Source organism: Triplophysa dalaica, chromosome 8 (genome assembly GCF_015846415.1).
Source record: "Triplophysa dalaica isolate WHDGS20190420 chromosome 8, ASM1584641v1, whole genome shotgun sequence".
Lineage (NCBI taxonomy): Eukaryota > Metazoa > Chordata > Actinopteri > Cypriniformes > Nemacheilidae > Triplophysa > Triplophysa dalaica.
In genome coordinates, this window is record NC_079549.1 from 14,066,625 (window position 1) to 14,088,425 (window position 21,801).

Below are 21,801 nucleotides of genomic sequence, written 5' to 3' on the forward strand. Positions count from 1 at the left end.
TTTCCTCTGTTGACTTTACTATTGAGAGAGGAAACTGGCCATTGGCCACAGCCGAGTAAAACCATTATGCTGTTGCTACTATAGTTGTTAATAGATCGTGTAAGGGGAGGTTATGCTCTCATAAAAAATGTATATACAGTATAAAGCTCTATTGTAGATTGACTCTAAAAACAAAAAGAGTAAAAACTAAGCATTTCGTTTCAAAGAGAGACTGTCCTGCTCTCTCTTCTTGTGTGGATGTAAAGGTGGACAGGGTCTGAGCGCAACGCAACAAGGAACGACTGGCCATGTCAGTGATTATAACCCTTGGATCAATAATCTGATGTGAAATCCTTCCCATTAGTATTTACGCTGATGATATCAGCTTGTACAAATGTCTGTAAGCACCAAAACTAGATAGAAGGGGGGAAAAGTAATACAGAAATCATGAGTTAACTACAGTACATGCTGCAATGAAAGTGACAATAACTCATACTAACTGTTGTAATGTTTCAGGTTTCTCTGTCTGAATAAACATGTGTTGAACACCACTGGTTATTATAATCTGGTGGCACAGCTACAATGGCAAACAACAGCTGGCATCCGGTGATTTCGACGTCAGACCTCCAGTGGCCCACCCTGTATTAATGTCTTGCATGGGCAGGATTTCAGCAGTCGTTTTGCCGCCCGGCTCCTCCGCAAGGCCGATTCAGACGACAGTAATTTGGGATCGTTCTTGGATTGATCTCAAAAACGGTCTTCTGACACCCCGCATTGCAATTTGCATAAATTTCCGACTTCTTTCCTTTCAGCTCACGCCATGTTCCGCTAATTCGCTGAGGCGGATACACTTCAAGAGTTCGCTTAAGATCAGACGCCAAACGACAATGAATGAAAGTAATTTTATCCTCGCTTACATACATTAGCATTTTAAGACACAATGTCTTTTTTGTTTGTATCAAATGGCTAATCATGATAATTTTACTCTCGTTAATTGCACTTTTACCTTTGCATATGATTGAAAAAAAATGTGTCTAATTAGCCGTCCAATTTATGTATTTATTGTATTTTCTTATTTAGGTTTTTTAAATTGGTCCAAAACAATGCCGTTAGAATGCTGGACATTTCCAATGGTGAACAAAGCATGATTAGCATAAACATAACGCTCATGCTTGTAGCCATTCTCTCCGCCATGCTCAGAAACAAAGCTATGTATGCAGTATAATGCAAATCCATCTGTTTTGTTTTATTTTTTTTTTGTGGACCAACATAGCACATGTCTAAGAAATTAAGGTAGCATTCGGAAAGCTTCTAACTCTACTGTTATGCATATATTATGAATTTATTTACAATAATGAAATTGCAAGCAATTGCTGTGCCTTCCAAGTTTTAACTTAACTTGATAAAAATCTAAATTAAACAAAATAGCAAAATGCTAAAGAGGGTAAGCCATACGCTGTACCGTATCACAGTATCACAATTTGGACAGATTGGCTTAAATATTTCTAATAATCTTGAAAACCTTTTAATTTCAATTGCAAGCTAAATGTTTGAAATTACTTTTGTAGACAAACATATAATTGTGCCAACTACACTGTATCAATTTCTTTCATTAGATAAGAACCCTTATTAGCCATGTTTTGATTTATTTTAGATGCTTTTAACATAATTTGTTGCAACTGTGCTATAGTTTTGATGAGTTTAGTTTTATTCTAAAATGTGGAAAAACATCAATAAAGAGTAAAGTCTTTAAAAAACTTTTGACCGGTATTGTGCATCTGGGATGACATGAAGGTATGTAAATTATGAACAAATTAATTTTAGGCTAAACTAATTCTACAACGCTAACCTTCTTCGTTTGTCAAATGTGTTTAAATGTTGTGAGCACAGACACTATGAATTGGTACCTTAAACAATTTCTGTTTTGTTGCATCAAATCTTATTTCACATTCTGGCAACAATTCAGTTGCTATTATCTGAATATAGCAATAGTAAAAAAGTATTAAAAAGATGAGGGGCCAAATGACCCTCCTGGAATACACTCAACACTCTACTGAGCTAAATTGATAATATCACCCCCACATACACATGGCACGTACTATTCACTACCATGCCCCGACCACACACATGCCAATACTACCCACACAATAGCACACACACCAGAACAGAGCGAGGAACGTGGCACTATGAGCGTGATGCTACTTCTACTGCAGCATGCGACCCCCAACAAACACCCCCACACACACAGACAAGAGTTGCTGTGTCTATGTGTGTTTGTGTTCATAAGGGGCTGGACACATTCTTACCATTGTCCAGCAGATAAAAGACCGGACTGTAGTGGCAGGACCGGAGGTTGGACACAGGTTCTCCTGTGCCTCGTGGGTCATTATGGAGGGAAGGGGAGTAGGGTGCTGGAAATCAAAGATCACACAATCACAGTCACATATAGAGGTATTCAGGCTGAATTACAAACAGCCAAACAACTTATTAAAGGTCTAACAGTTCAAACTGAATTGACGGTCAAATAAAATGAAATTATTCATAAATCTACAAAATTACAGCTGATAAGTCCGAAAGTTAAACCCATCAGTTGACAAATTGAAGTAAAATATCATTTTTTGAGGCCTATATGCTGCCTTCCCCCGGATTCAACTACTTCAACTTTGTCTCAAAGGTTTTATGTCACTAAAGCACCTACTTTTCTTTGAGAAACTTTTCAGATTTTTTTCAAAAAGTTAGTCTTCTACTTGTCTGCTAGAATTTACTGAGGAGCATCAGCTGGACGTATCTTCCCTTTTACTGAAAATGTTTCACCCTACAGGTTTGTCTTCATCAGTTGTAGAATTCTGAAGATCCCCGATATTTAAACCTCATCACACATCATAGATTCATAAGACTTACAAATCACTGTGGATGTCGACTTGATGTTGTAAATCGTAATTGCTGTGTGTATTGGGGCCAAGTTGCTGGGTAAAGACGAAAGTACAGCAGTGTATACTGACAAGCGTATCACAAACCTCCTGGTTATTTTACAATAACCAAGTACCCTCCATATCACAGAGCTTTATACTGATCATTTAGAAGCAAGGCTCAGTGCGGTTCAGTTTCCCTTGTCATGTACCACCATCACCTTTTCCATTTTCTGTATGGAAGTTTTACCGAAGAAGTATGTAAAACATGCTTTATCAATTCTCCAAAGTACTGTATATCTACTTAATATCCTTTGTTGTTAACATTCAGATAAAGATGAGACATTTGGGTTTAAAACCATGTTTAGATACAGTTATAGTGCATTTGTAGTGTAAAGATGACATAAGGTACACATGAAATCCGATCATTGTTACTCATTTGAACATTTCAAAACAATCTTATCGAAATGAGATGTTTTGACATTTTCATGACGGTAAGACACATAAAAAGCTTCAATGCTTCATCACAATCTCTAGATGCCAGACAGGTAAAATAAACTCTTGATATCTGATACCCAAAGCAACTCTCCCTGTATGTTCATCTTCTTTTTTCCTTTCATTCCAAAATACAATTTTTCTAAAAATATCACTACTGGTCACAGACGAGGGCTGATATTTCAGCTTATTAACAGCAGTGTGCTACAATCAACACTCAGGTCTCTGCAACCCACCTCTACCCTGCTGACAAACACAACAACCACACACACAATAAACAACAACACAATAAACAACAACAACTTGTCATCTACACAGAGCTAACACTTCAACGTGGAGTGCGGCTCAATTATTGGACCTGACGGAGGGCAGAGGAGATAGAAAAATAAACAAGGAGGCATGCTTGAGAGTTAGAGATTTAAAAAATGTGTGTAGAAATAAATACTGTATAATGAGAAGCGGATGAGATATGGATTAGAATTTACAAGATCAATTTATAACAAGTCAGATGACAATGTAAAACTGCAGCATCATTCTCAAAGCAAATAAACTAAACCGAGTGTAACTCTGTGTCCCTGGGTCCGGAGCAAACACATGGAGTACAGAACCAGAAACATCTGCGCAACCTTCGGTTCATTCATTATTCATCACTTCTGGCTCATTGCCACTTTCAAAAGCCCACATCTAAAGGCGGGGATGGAAGTAATAAGAAATCAAAAAGTTCAAATAACAACAGCGGCAACAAAGATTTATTTGTCATAGACGTTTTCCATTATCTAAAGGTACACAACTGCTTCCTGTGACTATAGAAAATCCCAAGTAACTGGTCTTTTGACCCCTGCCTGTTTTAATTTAGTAGTACAGCTTTACTCACAAAGACATTAAAGTGAGTAAATCACACAAATAATGACTCTTTGTCATCAATCTTATCTTTGTCTCAACAACAAGTCATTTAAAATCTTCACAGCAAACAACTCTTTAAAAAGACTCCTGAAAACTCTTTGTATCTCATATTTTTTCATCTGAGGTAATATTTCTCTTTTTCACGAATGTTTACGTGTTTTACTGGTAAACAAACACTGATTGAGAAAAAATGTTTTTTGCAGTGTGCTGTTGCTTCAGTGGCTGACGCCCAGAATCTCAGTCCAATTTTTGGCAGAATTCGCCATCCAATCATAGAAAGCCATTTCCCGACATCAGTCATAATAGCTGCTTCCACAAAAACACATCTAAATTACCTAGCAGCCTGAAGTCAAAGCAACAAATCCCACAGAAACCAACACAAAGGGACACAATATTGACAGGCAGTTCTTTACCACGGAACATTCAAGAAACTAATCACTCGCACAAACGCTAATTTCAGGTCTGAACACTTAAAGGAACGGTTCACCCAAAAATGAAAAATCTGTTAATGACTTAAATGTCTCTCACTTTCTGCAGCTGAATCTCATCCAGACTTTTTCCATTCAAACTTGCCGAGCCTGCTAAGTGTGACAGTGACACCATATTGCATTGGTTTTTAGCACGACAAAGGCAAATTATGAATATGCAAATTTTCATTTCAGGAGGAGCTGTCCCTTTAAAAACCTGCTCATGCTTAATACACTGGCACATTTCAGAAGTAAACCTTGTGTCAGGCATGAGCCCATTCCCAAGTGACTTCCATCTTTCAGGCTGCCTGCTGAGCAGGGTACTGGGAAAAACAAGCAGAGGCTTCAACTGCACCGAGACATTAGAGAGACAGACAGACAGAAACAAACAGCGGATTTTGTATTCCAGAGACGCTGCACAAAATGTGCCTGATTTTTCAAACAACTTTAAAAAAGACACAAAAGAATGGTTCATCCCCTGAAGTGTCAAAGCCATACTGAATTACTTCCGTCATATTAAGAGCTCTATTTAGATTCTCAAGGACAAGCGCTGTTGTTGTCATCATATCCATTGTACTAATGTGATGCAAATATTGAGTAAAGCTCTGTAAACATCATCTTATCCTTATCAAAATTCTGCTTGGATTGCAATGGCAGAGAAGAAAGGGACGAAACAAGAGTGGAGAGATTTTGAAGATGAAGCCTTCGGGGATTGAAGACCTGTGGTGTGGAAAACAGACTAAGACACAAAGAAACGAGGTAGAGAGGCAGAATGAGGGTTCATGAAAAATATCTAACCATTTTTAACGATTTCCATAAAAAAATAGCATTTCATTATAAACATTGGTCCCGTGTATTTCAAGAGTGGCACCTCCATAAAGTGTTAATAAAGTGGAGAACAAAAAAAACTTGAGAAGCAGGAACCAGACCAAGCCCATCCTTCTTTGGCATTAGAGTACATTTTTTGGAGGATCTTTTGAGAGAAATGCAATATTATATACATACAGTAATTATGTCTTCAGAGGTGTATAAAGACCATACATAGTGAAGCGTTATGTTTTTATTACCTTAGAATGAGCTATTGCTATATCTCCATACAGCGTGGGTCCGCTTACATGGAATTGCCATGTTGTTTCTACAGTAGCCCTAAATGGACAAGCTGCTCTAAAGAGCATGTCGTTAAACATAATCTCCTTCGGCAAAGAAGCGAAAACGTGATGACATCTTAGTTCTGTGTCAGCTACCCTAGTGCTCCGAAAGGGAGGGTGTAGGGATGGAGTGAGCCGCTAGTTGCAACTCACAACCTCTCCACTAGATGCCGCTATATTTCAGAAACTGGACCTATAAAGATGAAGTGTTGCTAACAAAAGCAAAAATGTGTTGTCAAGCACATTTATCAAACTCTACTTTTATTACCCTCACCGTTATTCACATTAAGCAGTCTTTCATTGTGAAGTGAGGAAGGCTATGTTTGGTTGTGAGTGGGTGGGTGTAACTATTAAATATAGTTGTGGTCACGTGTGGGTGTGGTTACCTGAGGTGGGTGACTTGCTCCTCTCCAAGTCCAAAGAAACCTGATTATCAGAAAGCTCTGTAAGGCCTGCCATGGAAGATCATGAAAAGTAAGAGTGAGAGAAAAGCGGATGATAATAATAATCAATGGATTCCACTGCCACCAAACACTGCATGCATCAAACCACCAGAACAAACATTGAGGTCCTGAACATCATCATGATCCTGGAACATTACGCATTTTTGCAAGGAAAGACTCATTTTTCTTCCTTTAAAACATCCACAAATATACACTTCCAGCCATGTTACTGTTATTTTACTCCTCCCTGCTGTAAACACCAGATCAGGTGCACTCCTGAAAGCTGTTCAACTGCTCCGGTAACCTCTGGATTAAGTGTACAAGAACTCCAGAATCAAACATGTGCACCAACACCACAGTCCATGCATGTGCATGCGTCTATGCAGGAGACACGGGAGAAAACACTCATTTTGGTGTAACTCAAGGCACGACGGTCAAAATATCATAAGGCCTGCACTGTTGCAATATCAGTGTGTGTGTGTGTGTGTGTGTAGAACTAAAGTTCTTAGGTGAGGGGTTAGAAGGTTAGTAAGTTAATATTGTCAAGACAATAACTGTGTGACAAAAAAAGAAAATCACATAAATGCAGTGAAAGCCTTATGTGCAAAAAAAAGACAAATCTATCAGCTTCTACCATGTTCAGGGCACTGCATGTTATTACATAAGATACAGATTTTTGTGCACACTTTTGTAGGTACTGGCTAAAATTCAGTTGCAAAAGCTTTTTTTTTTAAAGCTGTTGTTTTTTATGTGACTTGATATTGACTTTTTCTTCAAATGGAAACCAGCTTGTCATTTTTAAGCAATTTCTTTTTTTATAGAAGATGAGAACATGTGATCATGACTGATTAGTTCATTACACAAACCTTCGCACAAACCAATAATAACTCTCAGCAAAGAGACAATCAAATATAAAAACAGGATGTTTTCGTGTTCGTATGCATTCATATTCATTTTATGCTATGCTGTATTTAGTAAAAAATTACTTGAAGAATTAACAACTTATTTTGTACTGACTCTAATGTGATAAACCTATGTAAATTCTAAAATCTTCCAAAAACAAATGCATGTTTGACGAATGACATCCAATTGTATCTGGATTGTCTCCTTGCTGCTGCGTTGCCGCCACCGGCCCTTCAATGTAGTCGTGACTTACTCTGGTAAGAAGTACGGATCCGTTTCTTTGAATCTGAATAAAAGTTAGACAGGCCGCGCATGCAAAAGTCTGCAACAGCGCCCCCATGCCCCATCACCGCCACCCACGTGAGGAGAGAGGGAGCGAGGGAGGAGAAGAGGAGGGGAAGAGAGAAGAACAAAACAGGCTCAGAGTGACTGAAGGTGCGTGACTGCAATCTGAGCAAGACCCAGTGTATTGAGGGGGAAAATGAAGGAATGTCATGAGGAGCATGAAGCCTAACCTTTTTTTTCTGTCCTGCTTCAAAAAACAAGTCAGAGATATAGTCAACGTTTTGAAGCGGATTCTGAAACATTTTGGGAAGTTACAACCACTGAAATTGTAGGAACAAACAAAAAACAAAGTGTGCAGAAACAAAACGAACAAATAAACGTTGCATCCCCTCATCTGTGTCAAACTAAATGCGTGTGTGCGGGTGTATTTGTATGTGTGAATATAAAAAAAGTTGAAAATATATGTTCAACAATTAAACGCCGTTTATTACGGTATTGTCGACCACAATAGAGGTTTCTAGGAAAACACAATCGCGCTATCATGCCTCTTATGCCGCTTATTCTCTCTATTCACTCACTTGTTGTGTACAAGACTGAGACCTGAATGTGTGGGTGAGCGTTGAGACGTTCTCACTCTTTTTCCGAGAGCTTACATAAGCTACGGATCAAAATCACTCTTCAACTGCACCAAACGACCTTTCTGCCCACCTCTGCATCTCCATGTCGGCTCAAAGCTGCTCGGTTTCTAAAGATACGGCTGCCTGAACATGAACAGGAGAAGCGACCGCTTTGAAGTGAGGAGCCAGCATGGCCGCCTCCCTGCAGCTTCTTTTTGATGAGGCTCTATAAACAGATCATCATCTCCAGCACTTTAACTCACGATATGTCTATTCTCCGGCTTGTTGGCGTGTGTGTGTGTGTGTGTGGTAGGAGGACAGAGAAAAGAAGGGCAGGAGTGAGATCTATGCTGGATTAGTAGCAGATATTCCGCACGGCAGGTTTGGAAGTGTTCTCTGTTAGGAATCGTGCTCAAGCAAAGATCTACAGCAGAACAGATATACAGGACGACATGCAAAGGAGGCAACAGTGAATACAGTCCATCCCATGCAGTAGAAGAGAAGGACTGTGTTTGTGTGTGTGACATGAACGTTAGAACATTCACAAGCAAGGACAGAAGTTAAAGACAGTTAGAGATCTGCAAAGTTTGGGTCTCGTTCACTTAAAGAGCATACACACGGATTTGTACTGTATGTGAACAAAGTTTTCACACAGACATTTTACTTAAATTCACACTCACAGGTCTTTCTCAACTCAGGAGCATCTCAAACTACATATGCACAAAAATCTAAGAATCCTTATAGGTGACTTTACACTGCATAAAATACATACTTATTTAGTATGTTTGCCTTGTTTTACAGTACAAATATCTAACAATTCTTCAATCAAGATACATTTTCTGAAGAGGAAAAATAAGCTTAGATAATAAGTCTTGCCCTGCATCCGAAATTCCGTACTTTCATACTTTATAGTAAGCGATAATCAGTCCTGAAAAGCATGTCCGAAAGTAGTAGTGTGCATTGGATGGACTCTACTGTATCCCATGATACCACGGGAGCTGAGCAACAGGCAAATTTCAGAGGTAAAACTAACAAAATAGCAGGAAAACTTAGAATTTATTGAGACTAAATTATGTTTTTATCAAGACTAACGTACAGGTTGTTGTTACTACATCATAGGTCAAAAAGCATATGGATCACATGACAATAAAACAGTGTCCGAAATGTATTCATACTACTCTCACTCATACTATATATAATGAACTGTTTTAATGGTCGATAGGTACTTATTCAAATTCAGTACGTACAAATTCTGCGTTTTCTGAAAAAAAAAACATTGATATTCATAACACGCAAAAATATCTGCCGTTAAGTGTTATCTCTTTATTAAGTACTTAATTTAAGTTTATTTTTCTTACCCATTTTCAAATACTTTTGAATATAAACTTACTTCATTTTTATTTTTTCTTTCAAAAAACAAAAGTTAGTATCTCAGGTCACTTTTCTTATCAAGTAAATGTATTGATTTTTTGTTATTTGTACTGGAAAACAAGACAAAAAGTATATCATACCTTTTTTGACCTCTAGAAACATTACGTAAAAATAATAATCAGCTAAGTGGCCTTTTAATAAGTATTTTACAAAAAATGTAAATAAATATAAAAGGTTGAAACTTGATCTAGGATCATTTCTAAAAATAAATGCAATCACTTGTAGTCTAGACTAAATAAAAGGTGCTCATTGGGTTTCAGTCAGTGGCAATCGGTGCCTCCTCTTCAGGGGATGCAGGAAATGAGAATACATGTTCAGTGCTTCACGTGAACCTATGTGCATCACGCATCATGTCAAAATTCGACACAGACAAACACAAGCGTATCTTTTATTAAAAACCCTTTCGACGCGTCTGCAGCAGGCACGTATTTTGACATGACATGCCACACACATGACTGGCTAAATACATGTTTTGCACAGCTTTGCATTACTGCTTCCACTGAAGAGGAGTCACGGCTTGTTTTCGAAAATGTATCTTTAGGCCTACTTTTATTGCACTTACTTTCAAATAATTTGTAAAGAACATCTGACAAGACATGAGAACATGCAAAAACCTTTTATTTGTGTATTATGAAATTCTTAACCCCAACAAATGGTTTCTCATATAGAATAATTATCCGAAACAACCAGAATTATTAGTGAATGAGACCCTTTGTTTTCAAAGCTGAAAGCAGTTATATGTGTGTGCACAGCTAACTATTTCATAGGTTGGTTACAGTGAAACTTACTGTTTTTGAATATCTGTAGGCTATGGGACAGATTTTGTTTGTACCTGATGTGGACTGCCGGTTTTTCCGAGGAGAGCGTGTTAGTCTTTGGAAAGGGTCCGCAGATCCATACAGTTCCACAGTGCTCATGCACAGGAGGACAGTTTTCTGCAGGTAGTCCACAACTGCCAAACCATTGCAGTTACCTAGAGCCAACCTATATGAGCACACACACTTACAATTTAAAATCAAAACAACGAAATGTTATTTATTAAATGTTCCAGTCACACGTGAAACTCGTACTGCCCACTCACAGGTATAAACTGTGTATGGACGCTAGGGATTGGACAATAAGAGTCAATTAAATAATCCCAGTATTTTTTTGGCCAATCACGCCCACCAAAGCAAAAAGACCTGCCCGTCCAAAGAAAAGTCACACACTCGAATATTTTGTTGGACCACGTTTAGCTTTGATCAAGGCACGCATTCCCCGTAGCATACGTGGTTTATAAAGACTTTTAAATCCAAACCATTAGCATTTCTTTGATGGTTTTATTGGGTTCATGTTGTTTTATTCAGCAAGGCAGATAATCGAAACGTTTCTGCAATGTCACAACATTACTTCCCGTCCAGAGTTGCATAAATTTTTCGCCAAGAACTTGTATCGATGATGGTAGAGTCGGAGGGCTGCGCAAAGTCTTCTCCAGCACATCCCAAAGATTCTCAATGGGGTTCAGGTCTGGACTCTGTGGTGGCCAATCCATGTGTGAAAATTATGTTTTATGATCCCTGAACCACACTTATACAATTTGAGCCCGATGAAGCCTGGCATTGTCATATTGGAATATGTCCATGCCATCAGGGAAGAAAAAATCATTGATGGAATAACCTGGTCATTCAGTATATTCAGGTAGTCAGCTGACCTCATTCTTTGGGCCAGCGCTTAATTTGTAAATTCGAGGTGCAGAAACAAGGGGGCGTGGCAGAGAAATAACGGAGAAATAACGGAATATGCGATCTGTGAGGGGTTTTCTTTTAGCTAACAATTTAGATGTTTTAAAATTGTGCATAAGAAAGCCTAAATGGAAACGTATTCAAGCATTTAATAATTTGTTAACCGTATTTCATCAGTTCTTCTGCATCTCTACGCAGCATTTGTCCAACAACACAAATATTTCTTTCTGAAGTGTCCATCACCACAAGTTCCATTCAACATATAATGCAAAACATGCGACAGAAATAAATATCCGCATAATATTAACAATTAACAGATTAACCAAACGAAAGGGAAAAAACTGTACATGCTGCTGAGTTTGGTTCAGTTTGTGAGGCGCAGCGCTGAACCTGCTGAAGCTCGACCTGACCAAATGCAGCAATCCCAGGTCATAGCACTGCCTAGGTGATGACTTGTTTTGGGATGGGCAGCATTTGGGATATTTATATATGAATATATGTATTTATAAAGGCACACATAAACATGTATGTATAACAGAAATTTAAATATATATACATTTATATTTAAATACTACTTTTGATGTATAATATTGAAAATTGATGTATAATATAAAAATACACTACACATATTTCTTAAATATATACATGTATGTTTGTGCTTTTATATACATATAAATAAACACACCCCTCACAAAAACATATGAAGAGCTCTTTTCCAAAACGCATTAAACGCCAAAAAAAAAATAGTTATGCCATTTTGCTGTGTACTAACCAATTCACTGCTCCATCAATGTTTAGCCAAATCGCTATATTTCCTTGTTAAAATGTTCTGCAAGATGCAGTTTCTTTCCAAATCGCTATAAGTGCCGAACCTGTTTTTAGCCTAATTGCAATATGTCCTCTCGACCAATCAGAATTCGCTCGTTAGTGTGTTATTTTAAAATTATTTGTTGTATGTGGTGGAAAATATTGAAACATGAAATTGAAAATATTTATTTTATTTTACTATTTAGTTACTTCAGGCATTTGCATTTATTTGATTTATATTAATTTATAGTATGAGTCCCTGATGTCATATGTTGTATATTCTCTTGTTTGTTTGTTTTTTAAAAAGAAAAGGATGGATTTGTAGCCTTAAATAAACTTTGAATTTATAATCGACAATATTGTTGTTTCATTTAACAATCATTGTTTAACATGTTCAGACTGAGCCAACAGACCGTTTTAACAGGATAAATTGGATATTAAAATGGAAATTATTATATGGAAAATAATTGTCATTTTCATGAAAACTATTAAACTGGATTTATAGCGTTCTGGAAAAGAGCTATTCATATATTATAAAAACAAAATTATATAATCACAATCAATTAATCCAACGACGTGTTTCTTCGTTCTGTGTGAATGTGTTCAAAATAATTCATTAAATGATTCTCAGCAGAGAAATAAATCACTCGACTCTCTCCATGTTCAAATGACCAGCTGTTCAGACACCAGGTCAATCATTATATCAAGATCAAACTCCTTTGAGTCGACTGAGGAGGTTTATAGCAAGTTTTGTGACACAGCAGAAACAGTGATGGATTTGTTTGGTTTGTTCAACTAACTTCATAAAATCTTTCAGGGATTTGAGCCGTTCCTAATAGAGTCCAGGTGTTTCTACTTAATTAGTCTTGTTATGTCATCAGCTCATGTGTATTTATAGCCCTGATGGGTTTTTTTTTGGGGGGGGGGGGGGGGACGCGTGCCTTAAGGTTTTTGATCTCATATACTATTTGGCAAATACAAGGAATAGTGTTTAAGACAAATGCACTTGGGTTCCACACCTCAATTTACCAGAGCCGTTACAGCAAGTTAAGCCTTGTTCATTTTTGGCTCATTAGATCTGCTGGGAATCACCACATACCTCAGAGCTGTGAACACAGAGGTAAACTATCCATTATTCGCCGGTGGTTGGACAAATAACATACACAACACTTTTTGACCAGGTTTGAGGTAGTCTGGAAGTTTCTGCATTGCTGAATAAAACAACATGAACCCAATAAAACCATCAAAGAAATTCTAATGGTTTGCATTTAAATGCCTTTATAAACCATTAACGTTTTCCGTTAAAACCATTACGAAATTACTTTTTGTTGTGTGTCTGGGCATTATTCCAATAGGAATAACACCCCACCAATAGAATAAATCACATACCAGAAGAGATTTAATTTCATTTTCTATTGGGTTTTGAAGAGGGTTCTCTTGTTTTTCAGAAGGGTGCACTCTCAAAAGGATGTTATTGTGTAATGCTATAAGCATTTTGTTGATTTTGTAACTTTTTAAGTTGTGTGAAAGTAACTCAAAATGTGTGGTCGAAGAAATATCACACAGAGATAAAACTGAACACAAAAAGTGTTGTTTTAACACAACTAGAGTGGTTCATAAGTAGAGTGGCTTCGTAAGCAAATATCTGCATCTGTACAGCAAAACTTTTTTTACATTTTAAAACAAAGCTTAGGCACAGTCACCTATCACATAACCCAATACAGATAACTTTTTATGAGATAAAAACAAATATGTTTGAATGAATCTGAATGTTCAGTGACATTTAATCTTGAACTGAAGTCTTTCATTGTGTTCATTGAAGCCACGCATCACCATGGCAACCTTTGCTCTGGTAATGATGCTTAAATAAAAAAAGGTTGTGAGCAGTTACGAGTGAATGAGAACAGGGTGACAAGTGCATTATTTATATAGAGGTCAAATCTTGATGTCACAACTTCAATCAAAACCACCAAACACTCTGAAAGGTAAAGATCATTATTGGTGATGGAATATTTGTTACATTAATAACAAAAAAGGAGTCAAATTAGTTGGAGAGAAAACCGCATAACAGAGTGAATTCACTTTGAACACCTGTGTCTCTTTCACTAGCCAAGTGTAATTTAGTTTAATGCTGCATAAGTATAGCACTGCACTTGCTTATTTAAATGAAATCTCTGCACAGTTCCATGTAAATAAGACTTATTCGACAGTAGAGTTTGTGCCATCACACAAATAAGCTGTATTTGCCTGGCCTAACTAATGCTGAGCCACCACAGAAAGCAGGTGGAAAATGGAATTTTGTTAAAAGGAAACTTCTGTCTACATTGTCTGGTGAACACGGCAGCAGTAGTTCATCAAATGATAGAGAAAAACGTTATAACCGGGCGGATATCCAGACGTGCGGTGTAGAAAAGTACATTTTCAGCATTTTAAAGAGAAGTTTTATAGAGTTGACAGAGTGATGCTGTATAAGCCAAATCACAGCCATCTTCTAAAGCCCAGCATTCAAAAAATAGCCAAGCTGAGGAATTGTGCCAAGCAAAATTGGATTCTTTAAACAAAATTAAAGAGGTGATGTCACTTACAAGCCGTAAGCAGAGTTTAAATCCAGGCTGGTGATTTGTTGTGGAGGCTCGCCATCTACCCATAGTAACTGAAGCACAAGCTCCGCCTGGTACCCAGGAGGCATCCGGATCATTCGATCTTTAACCCTTAGAGATACATATTAAAAGTTAGTCTGCAGTTGCAATTTACTTTGCCTTAAAGCTACTTCATATGTTCTCTAGTTATCAATCTAATAACTTGTTCCTAGCAGAAGAGATTGTGAAGTCTGATGTCTCTTTGCAAATGTGATCTGACAAATGACTCGATATCTTACTTAAGGCAGGGGATGCTGTCCCGTACACTGTCCGGTGTATTGCTGCGGGGACTGTGGAGCTGGGGCGAATGGCCGCTGGGGTCAGAGAAACAAGGGGTGTTTTCTGTATCTGAGGGAGAGATTACGTCTTCCATCTCGCACTGTAGCCGCACCTCTAGAGACTTCAAAGGAATAAGCACACACTCAAATACAAACCAAAACACAGGCAGTTTAATCCATCAATTTCACAGTATGTACTTCAACTATCTTGCCTAGCAAAGCGTATCAATGGCCTCTCAAAAAAAGCTTTTTCTGAGAATTGTTTGGTGACCTTCAAATGTCCAAAACTCACTGTGATGGAGGTGTTGGCGTCGTTCTTGCTGAAGCGGTACAAGATGACATGGGCACTGATGCCCACCACGCAGAAGATACGACTCTGTGGGCACCAAGTGATCATCTGAACAGCATAAGGGTCTTCCTCCACCAGCTCAGCGCTTCGCCCCATCTCTCCAGTTTTTGGCTTCTCAAACACTTTTGATGTCTTGAGCTTATACAACATCTGCAGTGTGACTGATAGAGGCGGAACTTGTCATAACATCACAAAGCATCCAGGGATGTTAAAAAGTCAGAAAAAAGTCAGACAGAAACAGCGTGAAGCCAAAAGGGGCGAGTGAGCTCTTAAAAGACACTTACTCGCTGTGGCATCCCAGAACTTTATCGATCCGTCTGCATGCCTGGGCAGGACGACAAAAAGGAAGGACAAAGAGCGATTGTATGAGCGAATGTGCGTTTGTGTTAAACTACGTAAGAGGATGTGGGGAATGACAGCTATAATAAGAGACGTAGAGAAAACAACATGCAGGGTCAATAGCGCTATTGAATTAAAGCTGCAAAGTGCGGTACATTTACCAATGACGGCAAAGCAGAAGGGAACATTTGAGAAATCATTGACTTCAAATGAAAATGAACACAATCGATGAACACAAGAATGGAACAAAAACTAAATCAATCCAGGGTTTTGAAGCAAATAAAATATCAAAAATGACCTCCTCCTGTGGCAGAACGTTTCACTTCAATCACAGGGCAAATATCAGCTGTATTTAACCAGCCTCAACATCTGATGGTGTATTCATGGACCACCTGCAGTCCATTCACTCACCGTTTGCAGAACTCTACCACAACTTAGAAGCACTTTCTAGATATGTGAAGCTCTAATCTGATAGCTGACTTTACACAATTTCAGGGTGTTTTATCAGTCCAGTAGGAAACCAAGTCATCTTTAATTTTTTTTAGATTGTGTGAGTGCTTTTGAAAATGAACTTTTTAAATATAAAACAGTAGCATTGCTCCTAACTGTTTAGTACTTTTAAAAATATATAATAAACATTAAGGCAGTGTTTTCCTGATTTCCTGATTACAAAGCCATTATTTAAATTATTTTTTCCATCATGTTTCTGTCATCTACTTTAGTTCATGTTTGTTTTCAGTAAATATAGTTTTCTTTTATTAAAATCGCAAAGGATGTGTGTCACATTGTAAATTTTTCTAAAGCAAAATTCAAAGGCAAGGTTCAGCCAAAAATAAAAATTCATTTATTCACATATTTTCTGAGAAACTATCTGACTGAAAGCTTGTATCTCCAAAACTGCAACTACATGAAATAACAAAAAAAAAATCAATAATTATTTCAATTGAATACTTTTTATTGTTTTTAAATATTTGCAAAACCCACAAACAAATAAAAAAGAAGGATGACCAATAGTATTGATTCATCATATTATCATATTGTCCGACAGAGACGATATGACATTTCTTCTGCGGAAATCAAAATAAAATGTTCTGAGAAATAATTCAGCCGATTTGTGTCCATACAATGACAGTCAACAGGGAACAAAGCGTTTTTTTAAATACCTCCTTTTGTGAGAAAGTCATAATGGTTTTGTAAGAATATTCCTTTAAACTTATATTATATTATATACAATTATAATATTCTGTCAAATAATGGAACACTGCTGTTCTTTTCTTATTTGAAATGCAACAACATAACAATATTTCTCAAATACCAACAGAAGAAAGTTGCTTGTAAATGAACTCACAACACCCTGTATTTTAAGCTACTAGCATAAAATACTGTAAATAATAAAATAAAGCTGCCTAAATCTGACATCTATGTTAGTAAACTAACACAGTTTATGGTTAAAAACACACATATACTAACCCTGTGATGATAATCTCTGGATACGTCTGTGACCCAACATTCCATACGCCACCACTGACCGGCCAATCCTAAACACACAAACACTTCACATTCAATAACTCCCAGCACATTAACCCACATTTGACCCACATCTTCTTAACACATAGGTATACGTATAATTTAAATGATTATGTAATGTCCTAATATCAGACTGAGAGATATTAAGATTAGTAAGAAAATGTGTAATTATAGATTACTTTAGAATTTTGACTAACCTTGTGGCTATAGCCTGTCTTTTTGTGTTTGGCTCCTATGGAATAAAGCACCGGTATGATGTCAGGGGGACAGTCGGCAAAGTAAGCCGTGCACGTGACTGGAGACTCATGGACGTCCATAGGGTACGGGTTCTCAAAGATGGGAAAGCTGTAAGGCAAAGAGACACCTTTTGAAGAATAAAACTGACAGTGGTGACTATTAGGTGTGATTGGATGGATCCTGTTTAAAGCCCTTGCAAAACAACCAGTTTTGACTGCAATTGACTCCACATCAATTTAATTTTATATTAATGTGCCAAGTTGCTACAGGCAACCACACACAGCCCAAAGCGAGGGTCTCAAACCTTATTGAATCAGAGTTACCTGGAGAGATGCAATAATCTGGAGGCCAGTTTGTATTAAATATATAAAAACATGCCCATTTCCTAATGCCTTAGGCAATAACATTGCTTATATTTTTCTATTTAATTACTATCAGGTGTCCATGGAATAAAAAAGGAAGTATCTCTATATCCTGGCTCAGATCATTTCTCACAAGCTTTACAAACAACATTACTTGAGAGAAAATGTTTATTGTGATTACTATTCATAATAAAAATGATTTACTAAATATTGGTGTCTTTTATTATATTTCTGTTTATAAAAGCAATAAGGCACTTGAGGAAGAGCATTAAAGTAACTTTAACCTGCTTCATATTCTGTCTAAAAACATACAGTAAAATCACTTGAGTGGTTTATTGCTTTAATATAAAAGATCCTAAAAGTGTTTTGGGTTGTAAAGAAAGGCATTTTAAGAGAAATAAGGTAACTAAATAGGTTAGAAGAAAAATACTAAAGACTGTTTAGTTCTAAGGGGGTTTGAGTGCAAAAGTTTTATTCAGCATGTCCTTGTTAAGAAATTGCCTTTAAGCAAAGAAAAACTTTTGATGTCAAACTGTCTCCGTGGCAGAAGTGTCAAACGGCCAGTGTGTGTGTAAGCCTGACCATGGCTCAGTCTCTTAATAATGATTAATTTGATGGAAGCTTATGAGTGACAACACCAGTGATATTTACCATTACACACACACACACACTCTAAATTCAATCCCTTTCCACACAGTGCTCACACACAAAATATATTGGGTGTTGAGTGCTGTTGCCACTGGACAAAGTGTCAGTTAGAGGTGTTATTGTGGTACATCACATTGAGTTACATCATTCAGACACTCTCACAGGACATGAAGTGTGTATATACTGTATGGTAGTAGAAGAAAAGCTCTAGAAAAGATTGCTCACTTGCTCTGAGTTAGATCCACCACAACGAAATCTTTCTCCAGCAGAACCACCACAGCATATGGCTCCTGAACCTCTGTCAACACAAACACAACATTCCCAAACATCTCAACACAGCTCAACACAGCTTTCTTCGTTCTGATAAACACAGGAAAATACATTTGGAAGAATGCTTGTAACTAAACAATTCATGGCAACCAATTGCTTTTTAAAAGTCTGTGTTCTGTTGAACACAAAAGAAGATATTTGGAAGAATGTAGAAAAGAAAACAGTTCTGGCGCACTATTGACTACCATTGTAATACTGGGGTATAGTCAATAGGGTCAAGGAATTGTTTTGTTACAAACATTATTACATTTATCTTTGTTTGTGTTCATCATAACAAAGAAATATATACAGATTTAGAACAACTCAAGGGTGAGTAAGAGACAACAGAATTTTTATTTTCGGTTTAATTTTCCCTTTAAAGCACTTCAAACAGTTATTTTCTGAACAGTGTATACTGTATGTCTTCTGGTGCGGTGTATTATGAAGTCCACTGTATGTGAATACACAGTGGCGCAAAAATGGGGTATGCAGTATATGCAGTGCATAGGGGCGCCGCACAAGGGGGGGTTTAGTTTCACTTTTGCCTACCATTTTAAACAAGTTTAATAAATATGTATTTATTTATTATTTCAACCAATCATTCTTTGACAGTCAAATGACTAAATGGATTGAGCAAAGAAACTTCCCAAGGATGACAGTGACAAGAGCGCAATAGAACGTTTGTTAATAAAAAAATATTTCTGAGTTCAATGTAAGTGAGTTTGTCTTTGTTTTACTTTAATGATATGTGTTCATAAAATGGGAACCACAAACTAAAGATGTTTTAAAGCATGGGGAAAATACAAAGATTTTTTATTTATTTGCATTATAATGTCTGTTATCCATCTTATTTCATTTTGCAATGAAAGTTAAATTATAAAGTTTCAGTCAAAGTATGATTAATATAGGTCCTTTTATTTATGTATTTTTATTCAATATTAATGAACAATAGTCTAAGCATTCTTGTTAAAGTAGGCCTAAGTGGGGGAAAAAAAAGACAGTTTGTTTATTTGCGTTATACAACGCGAGTATGTCATGTGATGCGTCTTATTTGTCATATTCTGATAATAATAAATAATGTTAATAATACTTTTTGTTGAAGGAAAGGGAATAATCTCAATGTCATACATTGAAGATCAAAATAAGTTTATTTCCTCACCAGCACATCTCTAATGGGCTCTAATTGTTACTTATATTTGGGATATTTAAAAACGCAGTGTTGTTTAGTTGACATTGTTCTTTAAAATATCTTCTTTTAAATTCTGCACAAGTAATAGTCACAAAGGTTGACATGAGAATAAGTGAATGATGAAATTATTTCTCATTCTCTATTAATGATATAAAAAATGAATATCCTGGTAACATTTAAGATGGAGTTAGTACAACACAAAAAAGGGATTGTTCACCACGAAATAAAAATTCTGTCATCCTTTACTTATCTTCGAGTTGACTTCTTTGTTCTGATGAACACAGGGAAATATATTTGGAACAACGGTTGCAACCCACTGACTACCATAGTAGGAACATTTACTCTATTTCTTTGTTCTGTTGAACACAAAATAATATATTTTGAAGAATGTCAGATAGCAAACCGTTCTTGGACACTTTTGACAAGTCGATGGGGTCCAAGAACTGTTTAGATACAAGCATTCGTCAAAAAAAAATCTCTGTGATTTTCTGAAATTTGGTTTGGAACTACTAGAGAGTGAGTAATTTATGACAGCATTTTCATTTTTGGGTGAACTATTCCTTTAAGACTATATAACGAAAATATCGCCTGCTTATTGTTATCGCGGAATCCCAGAAAATATCTAGATATCAGTTTTTTTGCCAATATGGCACACCCCTAATATGATGTCATATATGTTATTAAAACTTGTCACAATGAATCCAGGTTACTGTGTGTTATTAGTTTTGAGAGGTTACTATCTGGGAATAACGAACCTGCAAATGTGGTGACTGGCCAATCCGAATCAAGCATTCAAAAGTGACCGTGTAATTATACATAAGTTAAATTAAGTTCCTCCAATCTACTACAGATCTGACATAAGAAGCTACAATTCTAAACATACATTACTCACCGTTCAGATAGGGCGTCTCACAGAGCACAATGAATTCCACTATTGGGTAGTCCATCTCTAAGACTGTAATGGCTTTGCCATGCATGATGGTGAGGGTGGGTCTCCGTCCTGCCTTATCATACGACAGACCCCCAGAGAACACGACGAAAGCGTCGCTACTGGAAAACAACAAATAAAAATATGTAAGTAGAGAACAGCAAACTGTCTTTATCATGACATGTTTTTATGGATATGAACATGAAAACTTTGAACATAGAAAGCTGGTCATTTTAGGTGAAATATTGAATCCTGTGATCAATTTTAATGAGTGGTGTGACTTGGAGTAACACTTCTCACAAATTGAGCCAAATATGACTAAAAAGTGCTGCATGTTCGATTGAAACAATTTGTCTGCAAAATATTTGTGGAGATAAGGGCTTTTGATGATTTTTATCATTATCAGAGAATCAGGACAGACTTTAAATTATGATAATTCACAGACCCCATAACCATTTCATAACCATTTAAGGATTAATAATACCTGATTGCCTTACGACCAGTGTTGCTATAGATCAGAACTTCTCTAGGGAACTAGACAAATGGTTTTTAGCACAGCTGAAGTGAGAAATAAACCCAAATGCACAACCATGATTTATAAATCTTTACCAAGTCATGAACACATAATTCTTTCATAATAAAGACTGTGGAAAAAGTCTGATTATTGTGAAACATTATTTGTTATGTGACTGAATTTACATTTAGGAGACATTGCTCCTCTGCTGGGTTCTTGTTTGATTTGTATGTTTTTATTTCAATACACCACATTTCTCAATATAATTACCTCATACTGTATAAATCATCACAGATAACTACAACCATAGCACTGCTCACATCCATCACTAAAAGCAGAATTTTCTAAATGTGTGTGGTCTAATATGCCCTCTG

At 36.9% G+C, this 21,801-nt stretch overlaps 1 protein-coding gene across 12 annotated transcripts in view; it reads right to left on the bottom strand.

The window, feature by feature from the left end:
• Positions 1–21,801, bottom strand: part of stxbp5l (syntaxin binding protein 5L) — a 116,582-nt gene that overhangs the window by 16,043 nt on the left and 78,738 nt on the right. For 3 of the 12 annotated variants that reach the window (XM_056754544.1, XM_056754547.1, XM_056754540.1), the window contains exons 10-21: positions 20,878–21,035; positions 18,713–18,785; positions 17,438–17,585; positions 17,184–17,251; positions 15,659–15,699; positions 15,318–15,550; positions 14,987–15,147; positions 14,694–14,819; positions 10,413–10,564; positions 7,501–7,569; positions 6,288–6,353; positions 2,286–2,390 (exon numbers count right to left, since the gene is read on the bottom strand). In XM_056754544.1, the coding sequence (XP_056610522.1) occupies positions 2,286–2,390; positions 6,288–6,353; positions 7,501–7,569; positions 10,413–10,564; positions 14,694–14,819; positions 14,987–15,147; positions 15,318–15,550; positions 15,659–15,699; positions 17,184–17,251; positions 17,438–17,585; positions 18,713–18,785; positions 20,878–21,035 (1,400 nt within the window). The remainder of the gene's footprint in view (positions 1–2,285; positions 2,391–6,287; positions 6,354–7,500; positions 7,570–10,412; positions 10,565–14,693; positions 14,820–14,986; positions 15,148–15,317; positions 15,551–15,658; positions 15,700–17,183; positions 17,252–17,437; positions 17,586–18,712; positions 18,786–20,877; positions 21,036–21,801) is intronic. The other 9 variants (XM_056754543.1, XM_056754541.1, XM_056754542.1 and 6 more) reach the window with 9 other exon arrangements.